At 39.4% G+C, this 23,729-nt stretch overlaps 1 protein-coding gene across 1 annotated transcript in view; it reads left to right on the forward strand.

The window, feature by feature from the left end:
• Nucleotides 1-23,729, forward strand: part of FSTL1 (follistatin like 1) — a 103,939-nt gene that overhangs the window by 59,442 nt on the left and 20,768 nt on the right. The window contains exons 3-5 of the mRNA XM_044670074.1: nucleotides 18,138-18,242; nucleotides 21,954-22,083; nucleotides 23,043-23,075. Coding sequence (XP_044526009.1) covers nucleotides 18,138-18,242; nucleotides 21,954-22,083; nucleotides 23,043-23,075 — 268 coding nt within the window. The remainder of the gene's footprint in view (nucleotides 1-18,137; nucleotides 18,243-21,953; nucleotides 22,084-23,042; nucleotides 23,076-23,729) is intronic.

Below are 23,729 nucleotides of genomic sequence, written 5' to 3' on the forward strand. Positions count from 1 at the left end.
TTGGCCAGGTATTCCTTGAAGAGTCCTTGAGAACAGAATTCAGTTCCAGATCCAGGCCCTTGGACCAATCCCCTTCACTATTAATTAAGAAGGGACTCCCAAGACAATATAAGAAGAAAGTTTCCATTTATTAAAGGCAGAAACTAACTAGAAAACCAGTGGGGCACTGAGGTTGAAGGTGCAAAATGTGTCCCCGGGATAAAGAAACTCATAGATTTGAAGCTGGAAGGAACCTTAAAGAACAACTAGTCAAACTCTTCTGTTGTATTTTTAATGTATTTTATTTTCCCTTATTTTATTAAACATTCCCCAATTACTTTTTCATCTGATTCTGCTTTATATTCAAAAGGGGCCAGAATATAGGTTCATTATGTCTGCCATAGAGCAGGAGGAGTTCCAAATCTTTGTCAGTTCCTGTATCCAGTGACTTTTTACAAAAGAATTTAAGACATTTTTATTTTCAGTTCTAGAATCTCTTCCTCTCTATACCACCTCCCCTACCCATTGAGAAGGAAGGAAACACAATATCCATTATAAATATGGAGTTATGCAAAACATATTTCCATTTCAACCATGTTGCTATGGGGGTAGTAGGAACAAGAAAAATAAGGAGAAAAGAAATGCTTTAATCTATACTCTGAGTCCATCAGGTGAATACCAGGTCTCATCATGAATCCTTTGTAACTGTCACAGATGATTATAATATTGATCAGAGTAGCTTAAGTCTTTCATAACTCATTATTGTCATAATATTGCTATTACTCCATGAATTGTGGTCCTGGTTCTGCTAACTTCACTTTGCATCATATGATACAACTTCATAGATTTTTCCAAAACCATCTCCTCCATTACTACTTATAGCATAATTGTATTCCGTTACAATCATATACCACAACTTATTCAGTCATTTCCTAGTTGATGGGCATTCCCTCAGTTTCTATTTTTTGGCCACTACCGCCAAAATAAGAACTGCTATAAGTATTTTTGTACATATGGGTCCTTTTCCTTTGATCCTTTGGGATAGAATTTAGTAGCAGTATTGTTAGATTAAAGAGCAGGTACAATGACCCTTTGGGCACAGTTCCAAATTGTTTTCCAAGATGGTGCACTAATTTGTATAAAATTGCACAGGGCAATTTCCCCATATCTCCTCTGACATTTGTCATTTTCTGTCAAATTAACCAACCTGATAAGTGTGAGGTGATACCTCAGATTTGTTTTCATTTTCATTTTTTTTATTAGTAACTTAGAGCATTCATTGACTAGTGATAGCTTTGATTTCTTCTTCTGAAAACTGCCTTTTTATAACTTTTTGACCTTTTTAAAGTTGGGAAATAGCTTTTGTCTTTTATAATTTGGCTCAATTTCCTATATCAAAGAAAATTGTAATAATTTTTCCCCTCAGTTTCCTGATTTCCTTCTAATTTTGACTGCATTGGTTTTGTTTATGCAAAACCTTTTTAACTTAATATAATCGAAATTATCCCTTTTATTTCCTGTGACAATTTACCTCTTGTTTGTTCTTAAACTCTTCTCCTATCCAAATACCAGACAGCTAATTTTTTCTGTGCTCTTCTAATTTGATTATTTCACCCTATTATATAAATTATGGACCCATTTTGAGCTCGTCTTGGCAAACTTATTTAAGTTTAAGATGGTAGTCTATGCCTAATTTCTGCCAGACCACTTTCCAGTTTTCCCAGCAGTTTTTTGTCAAAGAGTGATTCCTTGTTCTAGTAACTAGGATCTTTGTCTATCACACACTAGATTACTGTGCCCATTTGCTTGTATACATCATGGACCTGATCTTTTCCATTGATCAAGCACTCTATTTCTTATCCAGTACCAATTTACTTTGACAATGACTGTTTTGTAATATAATTTGAAATCTGGTATTGCCAGGCCCTTTTCCTTTCCATTTTTATTTCATTAATTCTCTTGATATGTAAATATTTTTCTTTGCCCCATAAAGAAATTCCTTGATAGTTTAATTAATATGGCATGGAATACATAAACTAATGGAGGTAGTGTTGTCACTTTTACTATATTCTGTCCATTTTATAGATAAGGAAACTAAGATCAAGATAGGTTAAGGGACTTGCCAAAAGACAGAGAGTTATAAAATCGAAACCCCAGGTTATAACCCAGGTCCTCTGTCTACAAATCCAGCACTCTCTTCCCTAAAACAGTAGGACTTTGTTTTATGTGAACTCAACACACACAAATTTAAGGACATGCAATTGGCAATGGAAAAAAAATAAAGACAGAAAAATACATAAAGTAATTTTTTAAAATTACATGCTAAATCTATGCCATTTTCCCAAGCAGCATGTCTCACAACAGTTTGCTCTATCACACTCATTCTTGCTCTGAGACGCTTTAGTGTGAGTCATTACATTGTTTTAGGACAAACGTTAGCTCTGGAATCAGTCTTCGTTTAGAGTTCTTGCTTGTAACAAGTCCTGTCCCATCAGGGCAATGCTTCTCTTTGTTTCATTAACATTATTTAGTTATTAACAGTGTTCCAAAACTATTAGAGTAGTGATATTGGGAGCTCTGATAAGCTTAAGGAAAGTCATAACTATGGGAGTAGAAACACAGAAGAAAAACAACTTTTTGATCACATCGTTCAATAGGGATATGATTGGGGATGTAGACTCTAAATGCAAATAGTGCAAATACTAATAATATGGAAATAGGTCTTGATCAATGACATATAAAACCCAGTGGTACATATATGCACATTGGCTATGAGATGGGGGGAGAGAAAGCAAGAACATGAATCATGTAACCATGGAAAAATTTTAAATTAATTAAATGATTTTTTTTTCAAATAAAAAAAAGGAAAAAATAGAAAAGTCATAAAGTGCCTGGGTATGTTTGTATAAGAAATACTTATGAAATAATGAGGTTTGTTATTATGTGCGATTTTCGACTTATGTGAAGAGTAATGTATTGTGCAAATAAAATGAGGTCCTACTGGCTTCCAGCTTGCTACCCAACATCTATAAGCCTGGGTATAGCTCACCTACACTTTAATTTATTTCTCAATTACTTTCTAGAATTTTCTTCCCCAGGCATTAGTTTGGACTTTATCAACTCTTCATCATCTTCTTCTGCCTTCTGATCTCATGAAATTTTATAAAGAGGACTAAAATGTCACAAATTTCTTCATGTATTTTTGTCTTCTCAAAAAATTCCTAAATTGCTGTCTTAACTTTCCTACCAGATGCAATGAAAGCTTTCTCTCCTCCCTAAAGCTATCCTCAATATGTCTGCTCTAGATACCATCTTTTTTTTTTTTTACCTTTTCTTGTAGATCTTCAGTTCCAAATATTACTTCCTTCTCTAGCATCTTCTGTCCTTCTTTGCTCATTCCCTCCTTCCCTCTTTCCCCCAACTTCTTTAAAATCTCCCTATCCTTGGGGCAACTGGGTAGTTCAGTGGATTGAGAGCCAGCCCTAGAGTTGGGAGGTCCTAGGTTCAAATTTGACCTCAGACACTTCCTAGCTGTGTGACCCTGGGCAAGTCACTTAACCCCCATTGCCTAGCCCTTACCACGCTTCTGCCTTGGAGCCAATATACAGTATTGACTCCAAGAAGAAAGGTAAGGTTTTTTTAAAAAAAATATGAATAAAAACAAACAAATAAATGAAATGGAATCTCCCTGTCTTTAAAAAGCATGCCTTCTATCTCCTAAATAATCTCCCTCCTCTTCCCTTCCCCATATTTCTATACTCCCTTGCCTTTATTTCCCTACCTGCCTGCTCCCCTCCTAACCATTTGCAGTTCAGTTTCCATCACAATCACTGAATGAAATTGCTACCAGTGACCCTCATCTTGTCAAATTAAACGACCTTTTCTCAGCCTTCATCTTTTTCACCTTCTCTCTAGCATTTAAGTCTGTTAATCACCCACTTCTTGGAACTCCTAGGCTCCCTGACACTGAACTTCTCTGGGTCTCTTTCTGATTCTCTAAACGGGACTTTTCCAGCTCCCTTCCTGGCACCTGGCTTCTTCCTCTCTACAGTCACAACAGACTCACTCTCTCATCTCCTAATCCTGGCTATGTCAGCTTGTTCCCAAGCTTTCTGTTTTCTTTTTTCCTGTCTCTGGGGAATGAATAACTGTACCAACTCAGAGATGATATCCAGGCTTTGTTATCACAATTCCAAATGCTTCTGTGAGAATTGCTTTCAGATTTAGGGATCTCAGTCTTCTAAGTACATAGAGAGGGAAGGCTCAATTCTGGAGCCATTCTCTTCTATATATGCACTTTTGTGCTCTTTTAGAGCCAGATTCAATACCATCTCCTAGAACAATGATGGAGAACCTTTTAGAGATCAAGTTCCCAAACTGTTCTTACCCCTTACCCCAGAGAGGGGAGGGAGGAAGCACTCCAATTGGGCTGTTGGGCAAAGGGATGGATTATGTGAGAAATGTCCTCAGGCGCCCATGGAGAGGGAGAACAGAGAAGCCCCCTTCAGGATGGATGCCATAAGTTCACCAATATGGTCAAAGAATAAGGATTGGTGAGCCAGATCCTGGTTCAAGTATATTTTCCAGAGCCCATTGAAACACTCCATACTGAGGCAGCTACATAGCACAGTGGATAGAGCACCAGCCTGGAGTCCAGGAGGATGTGAGTTCAAATTTGGCCTCAGACACTTCCTGGCTGTGTGACCCTACATAAGTCACTTAACTCCATTTGTCTAGCCCTTAATGTTCTGCCTTAGAATTGATACTATTGATTCTAAGATAAAAGGTATGGGTTAAAAAAAAAAAAAGGAAGAAGCATACTATACTTCTAACCCTCACAGGTTTCTAGAACAAAAATGCTAAATAAATTTTTATTTGGATAGCCATTGCAGATGGGCAATGAATTGGACCCAGAATTCAATAAGAAAAGGAGAGCGAACTGGATTGTATTTTTTTAGGAAAATTGTGCTGTATTGATCATCAAGTTTCACCTTAAACAAGGCCCATATTTTTAACATCCATATTTACCTGGTAAAGTATGCTATTGTTTAATTGTTTTCTGTCACATCTCACTCTTTGTGACTTCATCTGAGAGTGGAAGACACTAGAGTGATTTGCCATTTCCTTCTCCAGCTCATTTTACAGATGAGCAAACTGAGACAAACAGAGTGAAGTGACTTATCCAAGGACACACAGCTAGTAAGTGTCTGAGGCTGGATTTGAACATCATTCTTCCTGATTCTAGGCCTGGCACTCTACCCACTGTGCCACTTGGCTTTGTAATGATGATGATGATGATGATGATGATGATGGTGTTATGTGGCTATTAGTAATAATAACAACTAACATTTATATAGTGTTTCTGTGTACCAAGAATTGCAGTAAGCACTTTACAATTATTTTCTTATTTGGTTCTCACAACAATCCTGGGAGGTAGAAGCTATTATTATTATTCCCATTTTAAGGATCGGGAAACCAAAGTTAAATGACTTGCACAGGGTAACCAAGTTGGGAAATATCTAAGGCCAAATTTGAATTCTAGACTTTCTGATTCCAGATCAGGTACTCTTATCTCCTGCACCACCTAGCTGCCCAGGCTACTTTGTTTTGTAATTGAAAAACACTGTATAAACGTAAATTGACATTTTTGTTGAGAGGAAGGAAGGATACTGGAAATCTCATGCTGGGGAAAAGGATCTTTCATTATTATCTGAGGAGGAAAAAAAGATGGTGGTGATAGCATTGACCTTGAAATGAAGTGTGGGCTATAAACATGCATAATAGGGGAGATTCAGTCTCTGCAGCAGCAACACAAATTACCTGCCACTGACATCAGGCTGATTGCAAGGACTCCGTGCTTGTCTTCCCCACCTGCTTTCCTAGAGACATACAGGGCACCACGGTTCCTTCTATTGGAGACCCAGAATTAAACAGATAAACAATTTAACAAGGTAAAAATGAATCCTCTAGATGCATTGCAGACAACATCTTTCCTAGTCCCCAGAGCGGTTCAGGTTTTCTTGTTTTCCTCTCCTTTCCATCAGCCAGGGCTGGGTTAGTGAGCCAGCCCCCTCTGCTCCCAGCTGCCAGCAGCCCCTCTCTGGGTGCGGCCAGGCCTCCCGGTCTTATAGAACATGCTATTCACTGCAGCGCAGCCCCACCCTCCCCCAGAAGTCTCTCCTGCTTTCACCCAGGCCTGTGGATTTCTTTGTTCTCAGGCTGCACAGCATTCTGTCTGTTGGGGGGTGGAGGGTGAGACGGGAGGGGGCTGCTGTACGTTCCATGAAGTTTCCATTACTAATTTTGGCAGGGAGAAGGAAAACCATTCTCTTCTTAGAATTCTGTCGCAGAATTGCTCCTGTAGATCGAGCCAAAATCTCACACGGGCATAAAAAGGGCTGTTGAAAAGAAAAGTTGGGAAGGAAGAAAAGGATCAGGGATGAGGCCCAACCAATCCACGTTAGGAGTAGATGATATTTTCAACTGACAGTTTTAGGGCTTTGCTCTGTAACTTCCTCCCCAGCCAGAGCACATGGTCTTCCTGGTTGTTCTTCACTGCCAAAGACACAGGTTCATAACCTCTGAAACATTTCATTTCTTATATCCAGACCTTATGGATTTGGGTGGGCTGAGAAAGACAAAGACAGAGACAGACAGACAGACAGACAGACAGAGAGAAACAGAGAGAGAGAGAGAGAGAGAGAGAGAGACATGGACAGAGACAAAAACAGAGCCAGAGAGGGGAGAGACACACACACAGAGAGAGACAGAGAAACAGGGAGAGAAAGGCAGAAACAGAGAGAAAGGCAGAGAGACAGAGAAAGGGGAGAAGGGAGAGAGACAGAGAAAGAGAAAAACACAGAGAGAGACAGAGACAAGAGAAACAGTGACACAGAGATGGAGAAAGACAGAGACAGACAGACAGAGAAACAGAGAGAGAAAGACAGAAACACAGAGACAGCCAGAGAGGGGGAAGAGAGACACACAGAAACACAGAGACAGAGAGAGAAATGCAGAGACAAAGAGAAGGGAGAGGGGACAGAGACAGCGAGAGAGATAGACACAGAAAGAAAGGCNAGACAGGAGAGAGAGAGAGAGAGAGAGAGAGAGAGAGAGAGAGAGAGAGAGAGAGAAACAGAGATGAGGGAGAGACAGAGACAGAGAGAGGTATGAAGGGATTGAAATCTCTGTCAGTAGAGGAATTTCTACCACAAATCCTTAAAATATTCAAGTTGATATTTCTTAAGGGCCAATGCCTTATATAATAGAACCCAATGATTCCTTCACTTGTGCTTCTCTCCCAGCTTTTTTTAGCTTAAGTTATTTATTTGTTTGCTATATTAAAGTTCCCTTGTATCTTCCTCCCTCTCTCCTCTCCCTGCACTTGAATACATAAATATGCCAGTTCCATATACTTCAGACCAGAAAGTTGAATATATGCTCTTCATTTATTACCCCATATGTATTTCATTATACCCACATGAAAACTCATGTTTTCTGAACTTGGGACTCTACTAATTGTGTAGTTCTCCTCATTTGGAAAGGGAAAGGGGCCGAAGCATCTTTTGTTTAATGAATCATTTCCTCTTCGTGAAAAAGGGGTGATTGTAGACTTGAGAAAGAAAGTCCTTTCCCCATATCTTTGCCTTTCCAAAGCCTACATGCCCTTCAAGAGCTAATTTAAGTTGTGAATTTAGAGCTAGTAGGGAAATAAGCCATCTAGTCCTTTCCCTTTCATGATATAGTTAAAGAAACTGAGGCTCATGGATTTTTCCTAAGATTACACAGGGAGTAAGTGTATAATGGGATATGAACCCAGATGAAGCCAAGTCCTCAGACTTCGGAGCTCATTCCATATTACCAGCTGCATATACATGACTTAGGACATCCAGTACACACCTGGATGTACATATGAAATGCACCCATATATACATGTGCACTTGTATATATAAACATGTATTCATACATAGATGTGTGTTTATAAATTTATGTGTATATACACATGTCTGCATATAAATACTTAATGAAAGGCAGCATTGCACAGTGAGTTGGCCTCAAAGCTAGGAAGACTTGAAGTCCTGCATCCTTAAAATTTTTTTTCCAGACCACTCTAGCCAATTGCCATCTCTGTCTTCCTCACACATCTGCATCAGTTAGTGTCTGTACATTGGACCCTTTTTCACGGATGCCATGGTATCGGTTTCCTGTTTGTGTATCCTCCTCCTAGCTCTTTAGCTAGATTCCAAGCTCTTTGAGAGAAAAGACCATATTGGATAGATGAACTCTAAGGGGACCCTCTAGCTATAAATTCTGTTAACCTATGGCTCATACTCCTTTGATTATCTATAACAGCACATTGACCTCTTGCTAGAGCTCAGTTAATACCATATTGACCTGAAAATGTGTCATCCTCCTAAAATGAGACTTATTCAAAAGAAAATCAATATATAAAAGGGGGCAGCAAGGTGGCACAATAGATAGATTGCTGTCCTTGGAGTTGGGAAGCCCTGATTTCAGATGTGGCCTCAGACACTTATTAGCTGTGTGGCCCTGGGCAAGTCCTTTCACCTCTGTTTGCCTTAAAACACTGGAAAAGGAAATGGCAAGCTGCTTCAGTATCTTTGCCAGGAAAACCCCCTGGACAGAATCGGTGTGCTGTGGCCCATGGGGTCAATGAAGAGTTGGACATGACCGAACAACTGAACAATAACAAGAAGATATATAAAAACTAGATCTCTGACTTCACTGGTATAGAAAATTCGGAGGAGAGGAAAGTCCCTCTACCAGAGTAGACTGGCATCTTTTCTTCAACTCATATTGTCTAAAACCCCTCTGGGTTAAGTAACTTGGCCAGAGTCACACAGCTAATAGGCATCAGAGGAGGAACTTGACTTTAAGTCTTCCTGGCTTTGAGGCCAATTCGCTGGGCAATGTTGCCTTTGATTAAATATATATATATATTTACATTTACTTATATATTTATATATAGATATACGTGTATATAAATTTATAAACTAATATGCCTGTGTACAAACACATGTTAATATATACATGTGTATATGTATGCATATATGTGTGTTTATAGGTATTGATCGGATGTCCTAAAAGTCATATATATGCTAAGACTTTTGGGATACTCTGTGTGTATATACATGCATGCTTTTAAAAAGCTTAAAATTTCACTGACATGAGTACCACATAAAACATATATATATACACACGTACATATTCACACACATGTCTGTGCATATGCACATGTGTGCGTGTTTCTAGATCTATTTTGAATGATGAAATGATTTTTAAAGCTTTTTTTCTAGTCCAATAAAGATGTTTTTTTTTTCCTTTTTGCCATCATCGATCTCTTTATGTTTCACTTTTTTGTTGTTCGCTTACTAAGAGTATGATGGATGATGTCACCCTCATGTTTCATATAAGCCAGATTTGGGGGGAAAGTGGGACCTATATTTGGACTAGTACAGATTGTTCACTTGCACAGTATGGAATGGAATTTTTAGAACTCAGTACTGTAACTAAGAGGGAAAAAACCTTTTTAAGTATTCTGATATATTTGATAAGTATACATTTACAGACCCACATGGCATATTAATTATAAGTTTTGTTTATTAATTTAACTGTGTTCCTTAAGGTACTATAACTTTATCAGATTGGTTTAAGCACATTGGAGCTAGAAATGCCCTTAAGAGAACATCTAAGAAAGTGGCATTACTTTTACAATGATCTGTGATTTAGACTTTTCATTAATTCAAATGGGCCAATTAGTTCAAATTAGTGAAGCTTTACTATATGCAAGCAAGCCCTAGCATACAAACAAGTTGTATTTAAGAAGTCTGCTTATAAGTAGAGGCAAGCATGTTTCCATGGAAATAATGCTATTATCCAGTAAGCAAGCAATCAGTCAACAAGCATTTGCTAATTATTCTTACCAGGCTTTGTTCTAAGCACTGAGAATACTTTATTTTAGGAGGCTGAAAGGAAACATTCCTTCCCTCAAGGAGTTTGCATCCTACCATGAGGAGCTAGGTAGCATGGCAGAGAGCTCTGGCTGACCTGAGTTCAAATCCTCCTCAAATGCTTCCTAGTTGTGTGAGATTGGGCAATAATGGGTGGCCCGTCATCTCTAAAGTCAGGTGGTTGGACTCCATGAACTCTGAGGGCCCTTTCAGCTCCAAAATGATGATCCTATGGATCCACTAGATGATTTCTTTCATAACTCTGCCCAAGAAACAAACTTCAGAAGTACACATTTACATAATCAGTTGGTATATTAGTTACAGATAAGCTTTATTTATTAAATGTAGACAACTACCAGCTTTAAGACACTGGATAGGTTTTCTCTCCTATAAAATGAAGATTTTGAACTCCATATCCTTCAGGTTTCTCCTACATGAAGCCTTTCTTGTTCTCCTGAGCTGCTATAGCCAAATAGGAGGTTATAAGTGTAGAAGCAAGATAGGAATTGAATTCCAGGACAAAGGAATGAAGATGGGAGATGGAGTGCAGTGGTGTGCCATGGGTGAAGAATGGCAAGAAGTCCCAGTTAGGCTGAATCTTAGAATTCAAGGAGGATAAGACTATTTAACAAAGTTGGAAAGGCAGGTTGGAGCCAGTTTGTGTGGGCCTTTCAAAGCTAAATTGGAGTCTGGCAGTGAAAAGGAGAAATAATAGGACAGAGTATAACTTACATGATGGTAAAGTCTATTGAGGATTTTTTTTCAACATGGCGGAAGAGCTGAGCATGATTGTAGTCAGAAAGAAAGAACCAATTAGGGAGAAGTTGAAAATTAGAAAGGGAAGGAGATGATTGTGGGGGCAGGTTGTTGGAAAAAACAGAAGGGGATTGAGTCAAAGGCATATGGAAAGAACTTGACCTAATGTGAAGAGCCACAAATGCCTGGAGTAAAGGAAGAGGTATTGGAATTGGAGGTAGTGTCAAGGGATTGAGAGAAGGAAAAAAGAGGAAAACACTGCCAATGGTCTTCAATTTCTCAGTAAAATTTGCAGTCTTCAGCAGAGCAAGAGGGAGGGAAGATGGTATGGAAGACTAGAGAAAAGAAAAGAAGGTTTAGAATAGTCTCTATGAAGAATAAGATAAAAAAAATAAGATAAAAAGGGGGTGTACATGGCATTTAGGCATCTAGGTGGCTCAGGGGATAGTGATAGTAGGCCTAAAGCTAGGAGGACCTGAGTTCAAATCTGGTCTCAGACTCTTAGTAGCTCTTTGACCCTGGACAAGTCAATTAACCTCTCATTGCCTGACCAAAAAAAAAAAAAAAAAAAGGATCCAGTAGAGAAGGAAATGGCAAACCACTCCAGGATCCTTGCCAAGAAAAGGTGTTAGAGATGTTAGATTAAGTGTTAATAGAAATACTAGAAAACCACTGAGTTTTCCTTTAAAAGTTAGCAACTTTCCCACATCTCAATTCACCCACTCCCAGCCTTTTTTTCCCATCAGTAGGGCACTGTAACTCATCTTTATATTTACACAAGACGACACCATTCTCTAGGACTGGCCTTTTTTAGATGTACTAGAGTGGGAAATGAAGGTTTGGTTAGGGAGGAAGAGTAGTACCTCTGGAGGAAGTAAGAAGTAAAGAGGAAGGGAAGGGAACCAACATTTATTAAATGCCTACTATAGGGGCAGATAGGTGACTCAATGGACTTGGAGCCAGATCTAAAAATGGGAGGTCCTGGGTTCAAATCTGGACTCAAACATTTCCTAGCTATGTGACTATGGGCAAGTCGCTTAACCCCAACTGTCTTGCTCTTACCATTTTCTTCTGCCGTAGAACCTAGATTAAGGTGTTGTTTTTTTAATACCCACTATAATAAGCCAGACACTCCATTAAATACTTTAGAAATATATTGTTTGATAGAAAATTAGGAACATCCAATCTATTGGTACAGCCAGTCTGTAGACGTAAGATTAAATGGCTTGCCCCTTCCCTCTCTCTATAAGAGTAGAGGTCTATCAGGGGTTCTAAACTGGAGTGTATGGACTTAAAAAAAAGACAACTATTCCAATATAATTGATTTTCTTTGTAAACCCCAAGATTTTTCTTAGTTTGTACATTTGCAGGTATTAATCTAAGAAGGGGACCATGGGCTTCACCAGACTGTCAAAGGGGTCTGTGATACAAAACAGGCCTTAAGAATCTCTGACCTAAATAATGTTCTCTTGGGTCACTTTATACAGAGGGATATAATAAAAATGAAAATGATTCTAAAGCAACCCTAGGATCATCTGGTTTGTCTCCACTTTTTACAGGTGAGGAAATGAAGACCCTCAGCTATGTTGTAGTATAGCTCTTGGAGGCTAGGAAGAGAAGGGGAATGACCACCAATATCCTTACAATTGAGAATGGATTCTACTGTCTCAAAGGAAAGAGATGTCTTTAACAGGAGAAAAAAAAATCAAAAGCTATAGGTCTCCATATCCTTTGGTCAGGACTTCATTTTAGAGTTCTTCCCAGAATACTTTCTTCAGATTTGGAGAAGCTGAAATCAAAGATTGCCTTATTTTAGAATGCCACTTTGAGATCTTACATTTCCTATTGCTGTTGCGAAATTAATCTTTTGTCTTCTTTCATATCTTTAATTCACCAGAAAAAAATTGAATTGATTGTAGGGCACAAGTATTAATTGAATACCTATTACGTGTTAGGCTGAGAGATGTACTTCAACAATTCAATGGATCCTTCTCTGGTGTGTGTTCTCCCTCTAATGGTGCAGATTGAAACCCATCCATCATTATGCATTTTTTATGTGCTAGGAACTGTGTTAGGCAACATCCATGTCTTCTCATGTCATTTTGATATAAGAGGGCATGGAGATAATACATGCCAGCAGATTTTCCTAGGAGGTTAGATATGAAAAAGAGAGATATAATAATAACAACTAACATTTATATAATACCTATTGTGTGCCTATGCTAAGTAATTTACAAATATAATCCAATTTCATCCTTACAATAATCCTGAGAAATAGGGAGTATCATTATCCCCATTTTATAGCTGAGGAAACTGAAGCAAGCAGTTAAGTGACTTGCCTGGGGTCACATAGTTAGTAAGTATCTGAGGCCAGAGTTGAACACAGGTCTTCCTGACTCAAGGCCCATCACTCTATCCACTGTAGCACCTAGCTGTCTCATATATAAGACAGATTATAACTGGAGTGATGCTGAAATCTATTAAGGATTCTTTTCAGTTTGGGGGAGACTTGAGCATATTTGTAGTCATCAAGGAAGGAACTACTAGATGCTGGGAAACATACAAAGACCATTAAGGTACTCTTTCCCCTTAAAGGCAGCCCTGAGTGATTACTTGCACTCATCAGAAACACAGGGAAGAAATTAGGGAAGGGGTTCAGATGAACAAGGGATGTCCTCTGGAAGGTACTGTGTATGGTCACAGAATTTAGAGCTGGAGAACTTGCAAGCTCTAGGTCACACCCTTCATTTGACAGATCATTATCATTGTGGATTTGAGTGTCAGAGGATGCCAGGGGGAAAAGAGAAAGAGAGAGACATTAATTGAGTTTTGTTGATGAAATTGAGCTGTTCTTTTTCCAGATTAGCAAGCACCCAAACCTGATAATCACTGCCAAGTATGTGTTGTGTAATGCCTTTTGATGCCCCCCACTTTTTAAACCTCAGCTTAGTGAAAGTGCAAATTAATCTGATCTACTCTATGAAGAGAGGCAGTGACTTCTGCATTGCAGGCTTCTGGGAGTATTTAGAGAAGGAGAGAGATTGCCACCTACTGTTAGGCATATCACCTACCTCCTCATCTATTTGCATAAAAGCTGAGGCTAGTATAAACAGATTGTTGTTTTTTCTCTAGCTAAGATTGAACTAAATGATCTCTAAAATTCAAGGATACTGTGATTTTTTAAATTCTACATCCTCTTACCTCCCTATCTTCTATCTCAGCAAACCCTCTCACCCTCTTGCCTAATAATCTGACTACTTTAAATATGAATGCCATGTGTTTATGTCTTTCTAGATGTCATTCTTAGAATCAATACTATGTATTGGTTCTAAGGCAGAAGAGTGGTAAAGGCTAGGCAATAGAGGTTAAGTGTTTTGCCCAGGGTCTTACATCTAGGAAGTGTCTGAGGTCAGATTTGTTGGAGAGTTCTTAATCTGGGGTCTGTGAACTAGTTTTCACATAGTGTATATGTATGCATATACACATGTATTACAATAGAATTGGTTTCTTTTATAATCCTATGTATTTTGTTTTGTGCAACTAAAATCCTTATTCTGAAAAAGGGTCTGTTTGCTTCACCAGAGCACCAAAGGGGTTCTGGAACAAACAAAAAAAAAATTAAGGACCTTTGGTGGGAGGGAGTGGGAAGAAATCCAACATTTTGGCATACCATTTAGATTCATCCAAAGAAGCAATCTGTGTTCATAGTGCCTGGGTCTATGAGCACACGTCTATAGATACTTGGAAGGATAAGTTCTCACTGGAGCTAGAGCTTCCTCAAGGTCATCCTATCCAGATTCACAGCTCCAATATAATCTAAAGCTATGTCTTTGTTTAAAAACCTGGAAGCCTCAGTTCTCCAAAGCTAGCTAAGGTTCTAGAGGCCTCCAAAAGGCATCTTGGGGAAATACTAAAGATCATAATAACTGATGTTTCTATAATGCTGCATAGGGATTGCAAAACTCTTTACAGACATCTTGCTTGATCCTCACAACAACCCTGTAAAGCAAGTGCTATCTAGATAAGGATATATAAAGTCATCTGTACATTTATACAGAGAGCAGCTAGGTGATATAGTAGAAAGAGTGCTGGGCCTGGATTCAGAAAAACTCTTCCTGAGATCAATTCTGACCTCAGACACTTACTAGCTGGGTGACCCTGGACAAGTCACTTCCCCCTTCTTTGGGTCTCAAGTGTCCTCATGTATAAAATAAGAAGATTGGTGAGACAGCATCGTATAATTGTAAAGAGCAACGGATTTGAAATCAGAAGACTTGGATTTAAATGCAGGCTCCTCTAACTACTTATGTGACTATGAGCCTTGGTCTTCTTATCTGTGAAATGAGGGATTAAATGGCCTTCTAAGGTGCCTTCCAACTCTAATATCAGATCCTTAGCCGAGATGATATGTATATAGCTTTTGAGCTTTATGAAGCATTTTACATTCATTATTTCCCTTGCTCCTCCCAACACTCCTCTGGGCCAAGTGCAATTATTTATCCCCACTTCGAAGACAAGGAAACAAAGACTCAAGGACCCTAAGAGTCCGAAGCAGAATCTGAGTTCTAAAATCCATGACTAAATGGGATTCCACGTTGCCTTTCAAAAGTCTCTGCAGTCCGAGCCCCCATGATTCTGTGAGCTCATAATTCCTGGCTGGGATTGTTGTGAGGACCAAATATATACAGAACATTCTGTAACTGTAGCATGCTTTAAAATGTAAACAGTGATTTCCTCTACACATTTGTGGTGATATAGATGTTGCAAATGTCGGTAAACCTGCTTAACAGCGTACAGATGTGCTCGTATGTGTTTCGGGATGTAATGTCCGACCTTGGTATTTGATGAGCTTCTGCGTGCGTTTGTTTGTGCAGTGTGTGTGTGTGTGTGTGTGTGTGTGTGTGTGTACAGACATTTTCTGTTCATTGATTTTTACTTCAGGCTGTGAAATCCTTTCCTCCAATCCTGCTTAAACGTTATGGTCTTGGTTCTGTTTCCAGGGAAGAGAGACCCTGCTGGAAATACTGTTTATTCTTATTTTTTACCCCGTTTCTCTCCTCCTCCCACCGTGCTTCGGAAGCAGAAACGGCGGCCGGCCCTTCCCTCTACCTCCCCTTTAACCTTATTGGCTCCTTTCCTTTTTAGCAAGAGAAAAAAAAAATTGGAGGGGGGGGGGGATTGGCAGTCATTGGTTCAGAAAAAAAAAAAAAAATCAATGAGCCAATAAAATGCAAGTTTGGAGGTTGTTGCTAGACCAATGGGAATCTTGCGTGTCAAGGACAAAGAAATAAGCTTTTCCAAGAACTTAATGCTACAGAATTCAGAAAATAACCAGCAGATGGCAGCAGATCAAGCTGCATGGATGGCAACCTGGCAGCTTCCAAAGGTCCGCATTGGGTGGGGACCCGGGAAGGGAGAAGGTTGCGTGGTATCTGTTAGTTCTCCCTTGATATAAAGTAACTAAATCTCACTGTTGCAGACTTTGAGAGTGGGAAATAAAGTAACATAAATTTTGTGCTGGATTTGAACTTGTGCAGGTTTGAATCGGCTGCCTAAGCCCGCAGCCAATGCTATTAACCACTCTCCATTTATTACTCCCCACCCCACCACACCACACCACACCCCACCCCACGGAAGGATGCTACCTGCTGTGGGTGCTACAAAGGCTAAAACAGTGAAGCCTTGCTGGAGGCAGCTCTCCCAGCATAGCCAATTATATAGAAAGGGGTGGCAAACATCTCCTTAACTTTGCTAATCCTACCTCCAGAAAAGAGGCGAGGGAGCAGCTTCCTGCTATGGAAAAAGAAGTGCCTCCCTTGGAATTAAGGTCTAGGTGTCATCATCGTCGTCATCCTCATCATCGGTATTTATAAAATGCTTTAAGGTTTGCAGAATTCTTTACATGTATGTTCCCATTTGATCTCACAACAACCCTGGGAGGTAGACATTATTTTTGTTCAGTCATTTTAGTGGCATCAGCCTCTTCATGACCCCATTTGGGGTTTTCTTACTAGAGTGTTTTTGTCATGTCCTTCCCAGCTCATTTTACGGAGGAGGCAGCTGAGGCAACCAATGTTAAGTGACTTGCCCAGGGTCATACAACTAAGGAGCGATTTGAATTCAGGAAGATATGTCTTCCTGACTCTGGATCCAGTGGCCTATTCACTTTGCCACCTCGCTACCCTTCTATGAGAAAAGTGTTAGAGAGCAGTCCCATATCTAATATGTACTTGAACACAGGTCTTTCCCATTCTAAGATCTGATTTCCATTCACTACTCTATACTGCCTTACATAGTAGGTGCTTAAATATTTATTGATTTAAATGTTCTAGACGACAGGATTTTTCTAAGTCCAGAACTTAGAATCATAGAATATTAGTGTTGAAAACAACTTGGAGGTCATTTAATGCCATCATTTTAAAGATGAAGAAACTGAACTTTAATATCATAGGCTAAGCTTATTCCCAGACTGATCATTTCTGTTCTCCATGTTTTTGGAGAGTGATACATTTAAAAATGTATTTTTTTGCATATGAAGATACGAATTCAGCAGTCGGGGACTGCTGACCAGATGCTACTGAATTGGGTAATAACAGTAACCATAACTACACAGCGCCTGGTTCATAATAGGTACTGAATAAGCATCTGATGAATGGAATTTAATTTCTAAGCATAGAGTTTTAATTGAGTGCTCAGTGCAGTTTGGAACTGCCTTGAGGAACAACCCTCTCCAGTTATCCCACTCCTACCCCCACCTTTGTCTTGGGGTTCAGTCAGTCATCAATGCTAGGTCTTTCAAATTCTGGCTTTTCAGAAAATAGTTTCTATTATTGACCTATTGTCCCAAAATAAAGCTTAGGTTAGGGAGTGAGTGCTAGGCTTTCTAACTCCTAAATGAAGCAAGAATACTGGATTTGGTTTTAAAATATTTGAGTTTAAATCTTGGCTCTGCCACTTATCCTGAAGAAGTTGGTTTTGCTGTCTTTTCCCTGCCTCGCTTCCCTCAATCTTCTTCTTGACAGAGTAAAGAACTTGGACTTGGTGCTTGTTAAGGGCCCTCCCAGGTTTAATCTTCCGAGATTTTTGTATTAATGAAAGCTGATGGGTGGATGATCTCTGATGATTAAGAATGTTACCATTGGGAGCTGCTAGGTGGCTCAGAGGTTTGAAAGGCAGACCTAGAGATGGAAAGTCCTGATTTCAAATTTGGCCTTAGACACTTCCTAGCTGTGTGACCCTAGGCAAGTCACTTAATCCCCATTAGCCTAGCCCTTACCACTCTTCTGCTTTAGAACTAATACTGGAACAATATTGAATCAATAGCTGCACCTAGTTCAAAAGAAACCTGAAAAAGGTTAATGGGAATGTTGTTTGAGATATGAATCTTTCTTTGTTACCTAGCTTCTTTTCTTTTTTCTCTTTCTGTTTCAGGAAGAAACAAAAAGCAAATCCAAAATCTGTGCCAATGTGTTTTGTGGTGCAGGCCGGGAGTGTGCAGTCACTGAGAAGGGAGAGCCAACCTGTCTTTGTATTGAGGTAAGTTATTCAGAGAGAAAGGGTAACTTCAGAAATTGCATGTGGCTGTTTGCCAAGGGTTGGCTTTCACTAGTATAATGCAAAATATATATTTTAATCCTCCACAGGATCACAGGCTTACAAAGGAACATTAGAATTTTTCCAGCCCAGTGCCTTCATTTTACAAATGGGACTGGGGAGAGAAGGGAATAAGCATTTATGTAGCACCTACTATGTGCCAGGCCCTGTGCTAAGTGCTTCATATTTATTACCTCTTTTGATCCTCACAACAATCTCTGAGATAAATGCTGTTGTTGTGATCATTTTACAGTTGAGGAAATTGAGGCAGAAGTTAAATGACTTGCCCAAGGTCTGAGGCTGGATCTGAACTAAGGTCTTTCTGACCATCGCTCTACCCACTACTCTACCTAGCTGCCTCTAGATGAAGTAATTGAGACCCAGAGAGCTTCAGCAACTTCTTTATGGTCACAGAGGTAGTCAGTGGAAGAGTGAGATTTAAACCTAGTTGCTTTAGAGACCAAATCCAGGATCTTTCTCTTTTACCACAAACTTCCTCCTCATCTATCCAGCTCATTGCTTCTCAGCTTTTTTTAGCACTGGAGAGGAAAAATCCCAAGTTATGCCTATTGTAGTTACAAATGCAGTTTTTGAAGATTTATACTTAGGGAACTGGAAAAACTAGAGAAATATCTTATTTGCTTCCTTGTAAGAGACTTGCTGATAAATCCCTGCTTCTTAGGTAAATAAATATAGGAAAGCTGCCTTATGAGCGTTTGCCTAGAACTATTGAATTAAGGATATGGCAACAGTGCTCAAATCCAGTACTACCTTGGGTGCTTGATCTGGAATGAGAAAACCTGGATTCAGCTCCCTACTCTGCCACTTGTTACCACCATCAGGTCAGGTCATTTAAATCCTTTGGCCTCAGTTTCTCATCTGTAAAGTGAGAGATTTGGGGTAGATAGCCTTTACAGTCTATGGCTGCTCTGAATCTATTGTCGTCCTATGCCTTCCCTTCCTGTTAAACATTTTCCTAATCAGTTCCAATTTAAGTCACCATGGAATTTTAAAAATAAATCTCTTTGTTTATGTGTGTAACATATAGTTATGTACATTTATATGTGTGTAACATACATGCATATTTTTATATATGCTCAGTATCCAGAGTCCACTCAATAATTGGTCAAAGGGCATGAATAGTTTACACATTACAAAAGGGGTGATGGACTTCACCTAGAGGAATAGACTGGCAAAGGCAGCAAAGAAAAGTTTTTAAAAGAAAGGTGACAAGGGAATATGTATTATATAACTCAGCAAATTTTAAAACACATTCCAAGGCAGTAATTATCAAAAAATCACATGGTATTGGCTGAAAAACAGAAAAATTTTCAATGCAATAAAATAGAGATTATGGGAATAGAATCAAACCATAATAAGGATTTCATATGTAATATGAAATGATACAAGGAGAAAAAGACTCACTACTTAATAAATGCTTTAGGGGAAGGGCAATTGGGATATATACATAAGTGGAAGAATTCACTTGAATTCATATACCTTGCCCCATACATAGCAATAAATTCCAGGTAGTTTGGTGCTAATCATAAAAATAAAACAACCTATTTAACCAAAACAACAACAATAACGTCAAAAGAAAATGAGAAAGTATATTTATACCAGCTATGGAAAGAAAATGGATTCTTGGCCATTGAAGGAGTGATAGCTTTCATCAAAGACAAAATGAAAGCATTCAGCTTTATTAAAAACACAAAATTTTGCATAAGGAAATATAATAAAGTAAATATGCTGGGGAAATCACCAGAATGGGAGGAAATAAAATAGAAAAGCTTGGTCTTCAAAATATTGAAAGAATCAACATATTTAATGTTCAGTATCCAGTCCACTCAGGTTGTCAAAGGAGAAAAACTGTTTACACGTGAGAAAAATAGACATCAAAGGATCACACAGAATAATAATCGTTGGTAATAATATTGATGATAGCTGGTGTTTATAAATTGCTTCAAGGTTTATAAAGGGCTCTCTATATATTATCTCATTTGAAGTGCGTGCCCTTGCTAACAATTATACCATTCAAATTAAAACAGCTCCAAGGTGCCATTGTACACTTCCTAAACTAGCAAAAGCAGATTGGAATGATAAAAACCCATTTTGAGAGGGCCATGTGGGGAAAATGATACACTAAAGCACTGCTGGTAGCAATAGACATTCATCCATGCAGTCCTCCTAGATAGCGAGATATCAGGATTTTAGAAATTATACCAAGCTGTTCATACCTTTTAACCAGGTAGTTGCTTTTTTGAAAAATACATTTTGATACTTAAAGGTTCCATGATTTCATCTATGTGGGTACTTCCTCTGCCCCTATGGTTGGCAGTCCTTCCATGACTTAGTAATTATAACCATAACTAGCATCTACATAACACTTTCAGTTTTGCAGAGTACTTCACAAATCTTATCTCATTTGATCAATCAACAAACATTTATTAAGTGTCTACCATGCTCCAGGCACTGTGCTAAGTTCTGGGGATACAAAAAGAGACAAAAGATGATCCCTGCTGCCAAGGAGCCCACATTCGAATTGGGAAGACAGTAAGGAAACAGATATATGAAAACAAACTATGTACAGAATTAATAGGAAGTAATTAACAGAGGGAAAGCACTAGAATTAAGAGGGCTGGGAAAAGCTTCCAGTAAAAGATGGGATTTTATTTGGGTCTTAAAGGAAGCCAAAGAGGTCAATAGTGTGTGTAATCTACACAACAATCCTAAGAGGTGATGACTGTTATCCCCATTTTACAGATGAGAAAACTTAGTCCCAGGGAGAGAGGTGAAGTGACTTGCTCAAAGTCATATAATTAATGAATGTCAGAGGCAGGTCCTCTGACTCCAGAGCTAGTTCTCTTTTCACTGTACCATGGATCCACATATACTTGCCATCCTCCATTGCCAGTCTGTCTTTGAAGCTTTTCTTTATTTTAAAGCTGGATATTGTTGTTAGTCATTTCAGTGTTGTCCACCTTTTCATGTCCCCTTTTGGGATTTTCCTGGCAAAGATACTTTAACGTTTTGCCATTTCCTTCTCTAACTCATTTTACAGATGAGGAAATGGAAGCAAAAAGGATTAAGTGACTTGCTCAGGGTCGCATAGCTACTGTCTGAGGCCAGATTTGAATTCAGGAATATGAGTCAATTATGTTTTTTGTTTGTTCGTTTAATTAATTAATTGATTTAGAACATTTTCCCATGGTTATATGGTTCATGTTCTTTTCCTCCTCCCCCTTTCTGTCCCCGTCCCATAGCCAACTAGCAATTCCACTGGGTTTTACATATGTCAGTCAATTATGTTTTGATAGGGATTCTTGGCCAAGAATGGGCTAGACTAGATGGGCTCTGAAGTCTTTTAAAACTCTGAGATACCATAGGTACTATAGACATTATTATCCCCATATTATAGAGGGGGAAATGGAGGCTCCAGAAAGTTAAGTGACTTGCCCAGGAGCGCACACCTAGCACATGTCAGAGGTGCATCAATCTCAGGTCTTCCTGGCTTTCTTAAGTACAGCACCCAGTTTACCATACCACACTAGTGCAAGGAGAAGCCTTATCCATGCCAAGGGGAAAGCTCGCTGATGAGCTGGTTGAGGTCCGTGTCACCACTATAGCAACATTCCATCCTTGGGTCTGTTCCAGCAATGCAAACCTCACAAGAGACCTGTGTGTGGCAGCAATGGGAAGACTTACCTCAACCACTGTGAACTGCACCGTGATGCCTGCCTCACCGGATCCAAAATTCAAGTGGACCATGATGGGCACTGCAAAGGTAAAGTTTATTCAAGTTATAGCATGTAGCTCTCATCCAGCTCTGTGACCTTGGGCTGGAGGGTGAAGTCAGGGGTAGGGGTTGTGTAGACCAGTTGAACAGAGGTGAAAAAGAATGTGGTTCCACTGATTCTTTCCAGTTCTCTCCCACTTCCTCCCAAATCCTACTAAATAATTGACTCTTCCTAGAGATGGTGCTGACATCTAGCCCTCTGACCATCACTTCCAGCCAGTCAATTCTTCACTAATGTCTTATGACCTTATTTCAGCTAGTCAATAGAATGGACTCATAGGACCATACATTTAGAGTTTGGAGGGACCACCCAGGTCATCAAGTCCAACTCTCTCACTGTGCAGGTAAAAAGACGAAGGCACAAAGCTATTAAATGACTTGTCTAATAAGCATCTGAGGTAGGCATGGAACCCAGGTCTTCCTGTACCAAGGAGTATTGTATAGTCCTTCCTACAACAAGGATATTCACTCCCGTATGCCCCATTTGGGGACCCCTAACTGAATTCTGTGCCTTACAAAATTATCTCTGTCCATGCTTCTCCAGTGGAAAATGAAGTCATTTGGGAGCACTTCTTCACATGCAATGTCATCTTATTGCCAGATGGTAGCATGCCTTGGTTTTATACCTTAACAACCTCCCATTTAAGTGAAAAGATCTTTGAACTCCATCCTGTACTCCCTGCATGTTACTAGTATAAAACAGATGTCCTGAGCCTTGGATGCTCAGTCCAGCCCTCGTCAGGAACTGGGCACTCAGATTAAATTCTGTGGATCCAGTTAGCTTCTTTCCAGTTAAAATTCAAGAAGAATAGGGCTGGCTTATGGTGCAAAATAACAACAATGCTGTCTCCATCTCAGCGGCCTCCTAGCAAGGGCTTAATCATGATAATGAAATGATCTGATTTCCTACTTTGACAAGTTACACCATTTCCCATTTCCTTTGGCAGAGAAGAAACCAGCAAGTCCATCTGCAAGCCCAGGTGAGTGTCTGCTTTTTCTGCCTGTCTGCATCCAGGGAGCCCCTTCCTTAACCTCAGGCTCGACTCATTATCCACAGAGTCCTCAGTGTATGTGCCACAGAAATGGTGTTAGTCCCAAGAGGTTCAAGCCTGCATTTTACACATGAGTCTAAACAAGCAGGCTATAGCAATATGGGCAGGACTTAAACTTTAGCGGAGTTGTGATTTGTTTCTTGTATCTTTTTAGAGGAGATATTATGAATTCCCATATCTCCTTCATTTGCCCATTGAGTCTTGCTGTGGTCAAGTGCCCAAAAGAATCAGATTTCCAACACTTTTCAATCATACACTTACTGTATAAAAGAAAATTACTCACGTGTATATCTTTGGGGCAGTTGGGGGCATAAGGCCAGGAGGAGAAAGATTCATCTTCATGAGTTCAAATTTGGCCTCAAACACTTAAAAGCTGTGTGACCCTAAGCAAGTCACTTAACTCAGTTTGCCTCAGGTCCTCATCTATAAAATGAACTGAAGAATAAAATGACAAACCCCCTGGTATCTTTGCCAAGAATATTTCAAATTGGATCACAAAGAGTTTGAAATGACTCACGCACAACATGTTATTGCTGTTGTTCAGGCATGTCTGACTCTACATGGCCCCATGGACTTTGTCCA

Source organism: Gracilinanus agilis, chromosome 3 (genome assembly GCF_016433145.1).
Source record: "Gracilinanus agilis isolate LMUSP501 chromosome 3, AgileGrace, whole genome shotgun sequence".
NCBI lineage: Eukaryota > Metazoa > Chordata > Mammalia > Didelphimorphia > Didelphidae > Gracilinanus > Gracilinanus agilis.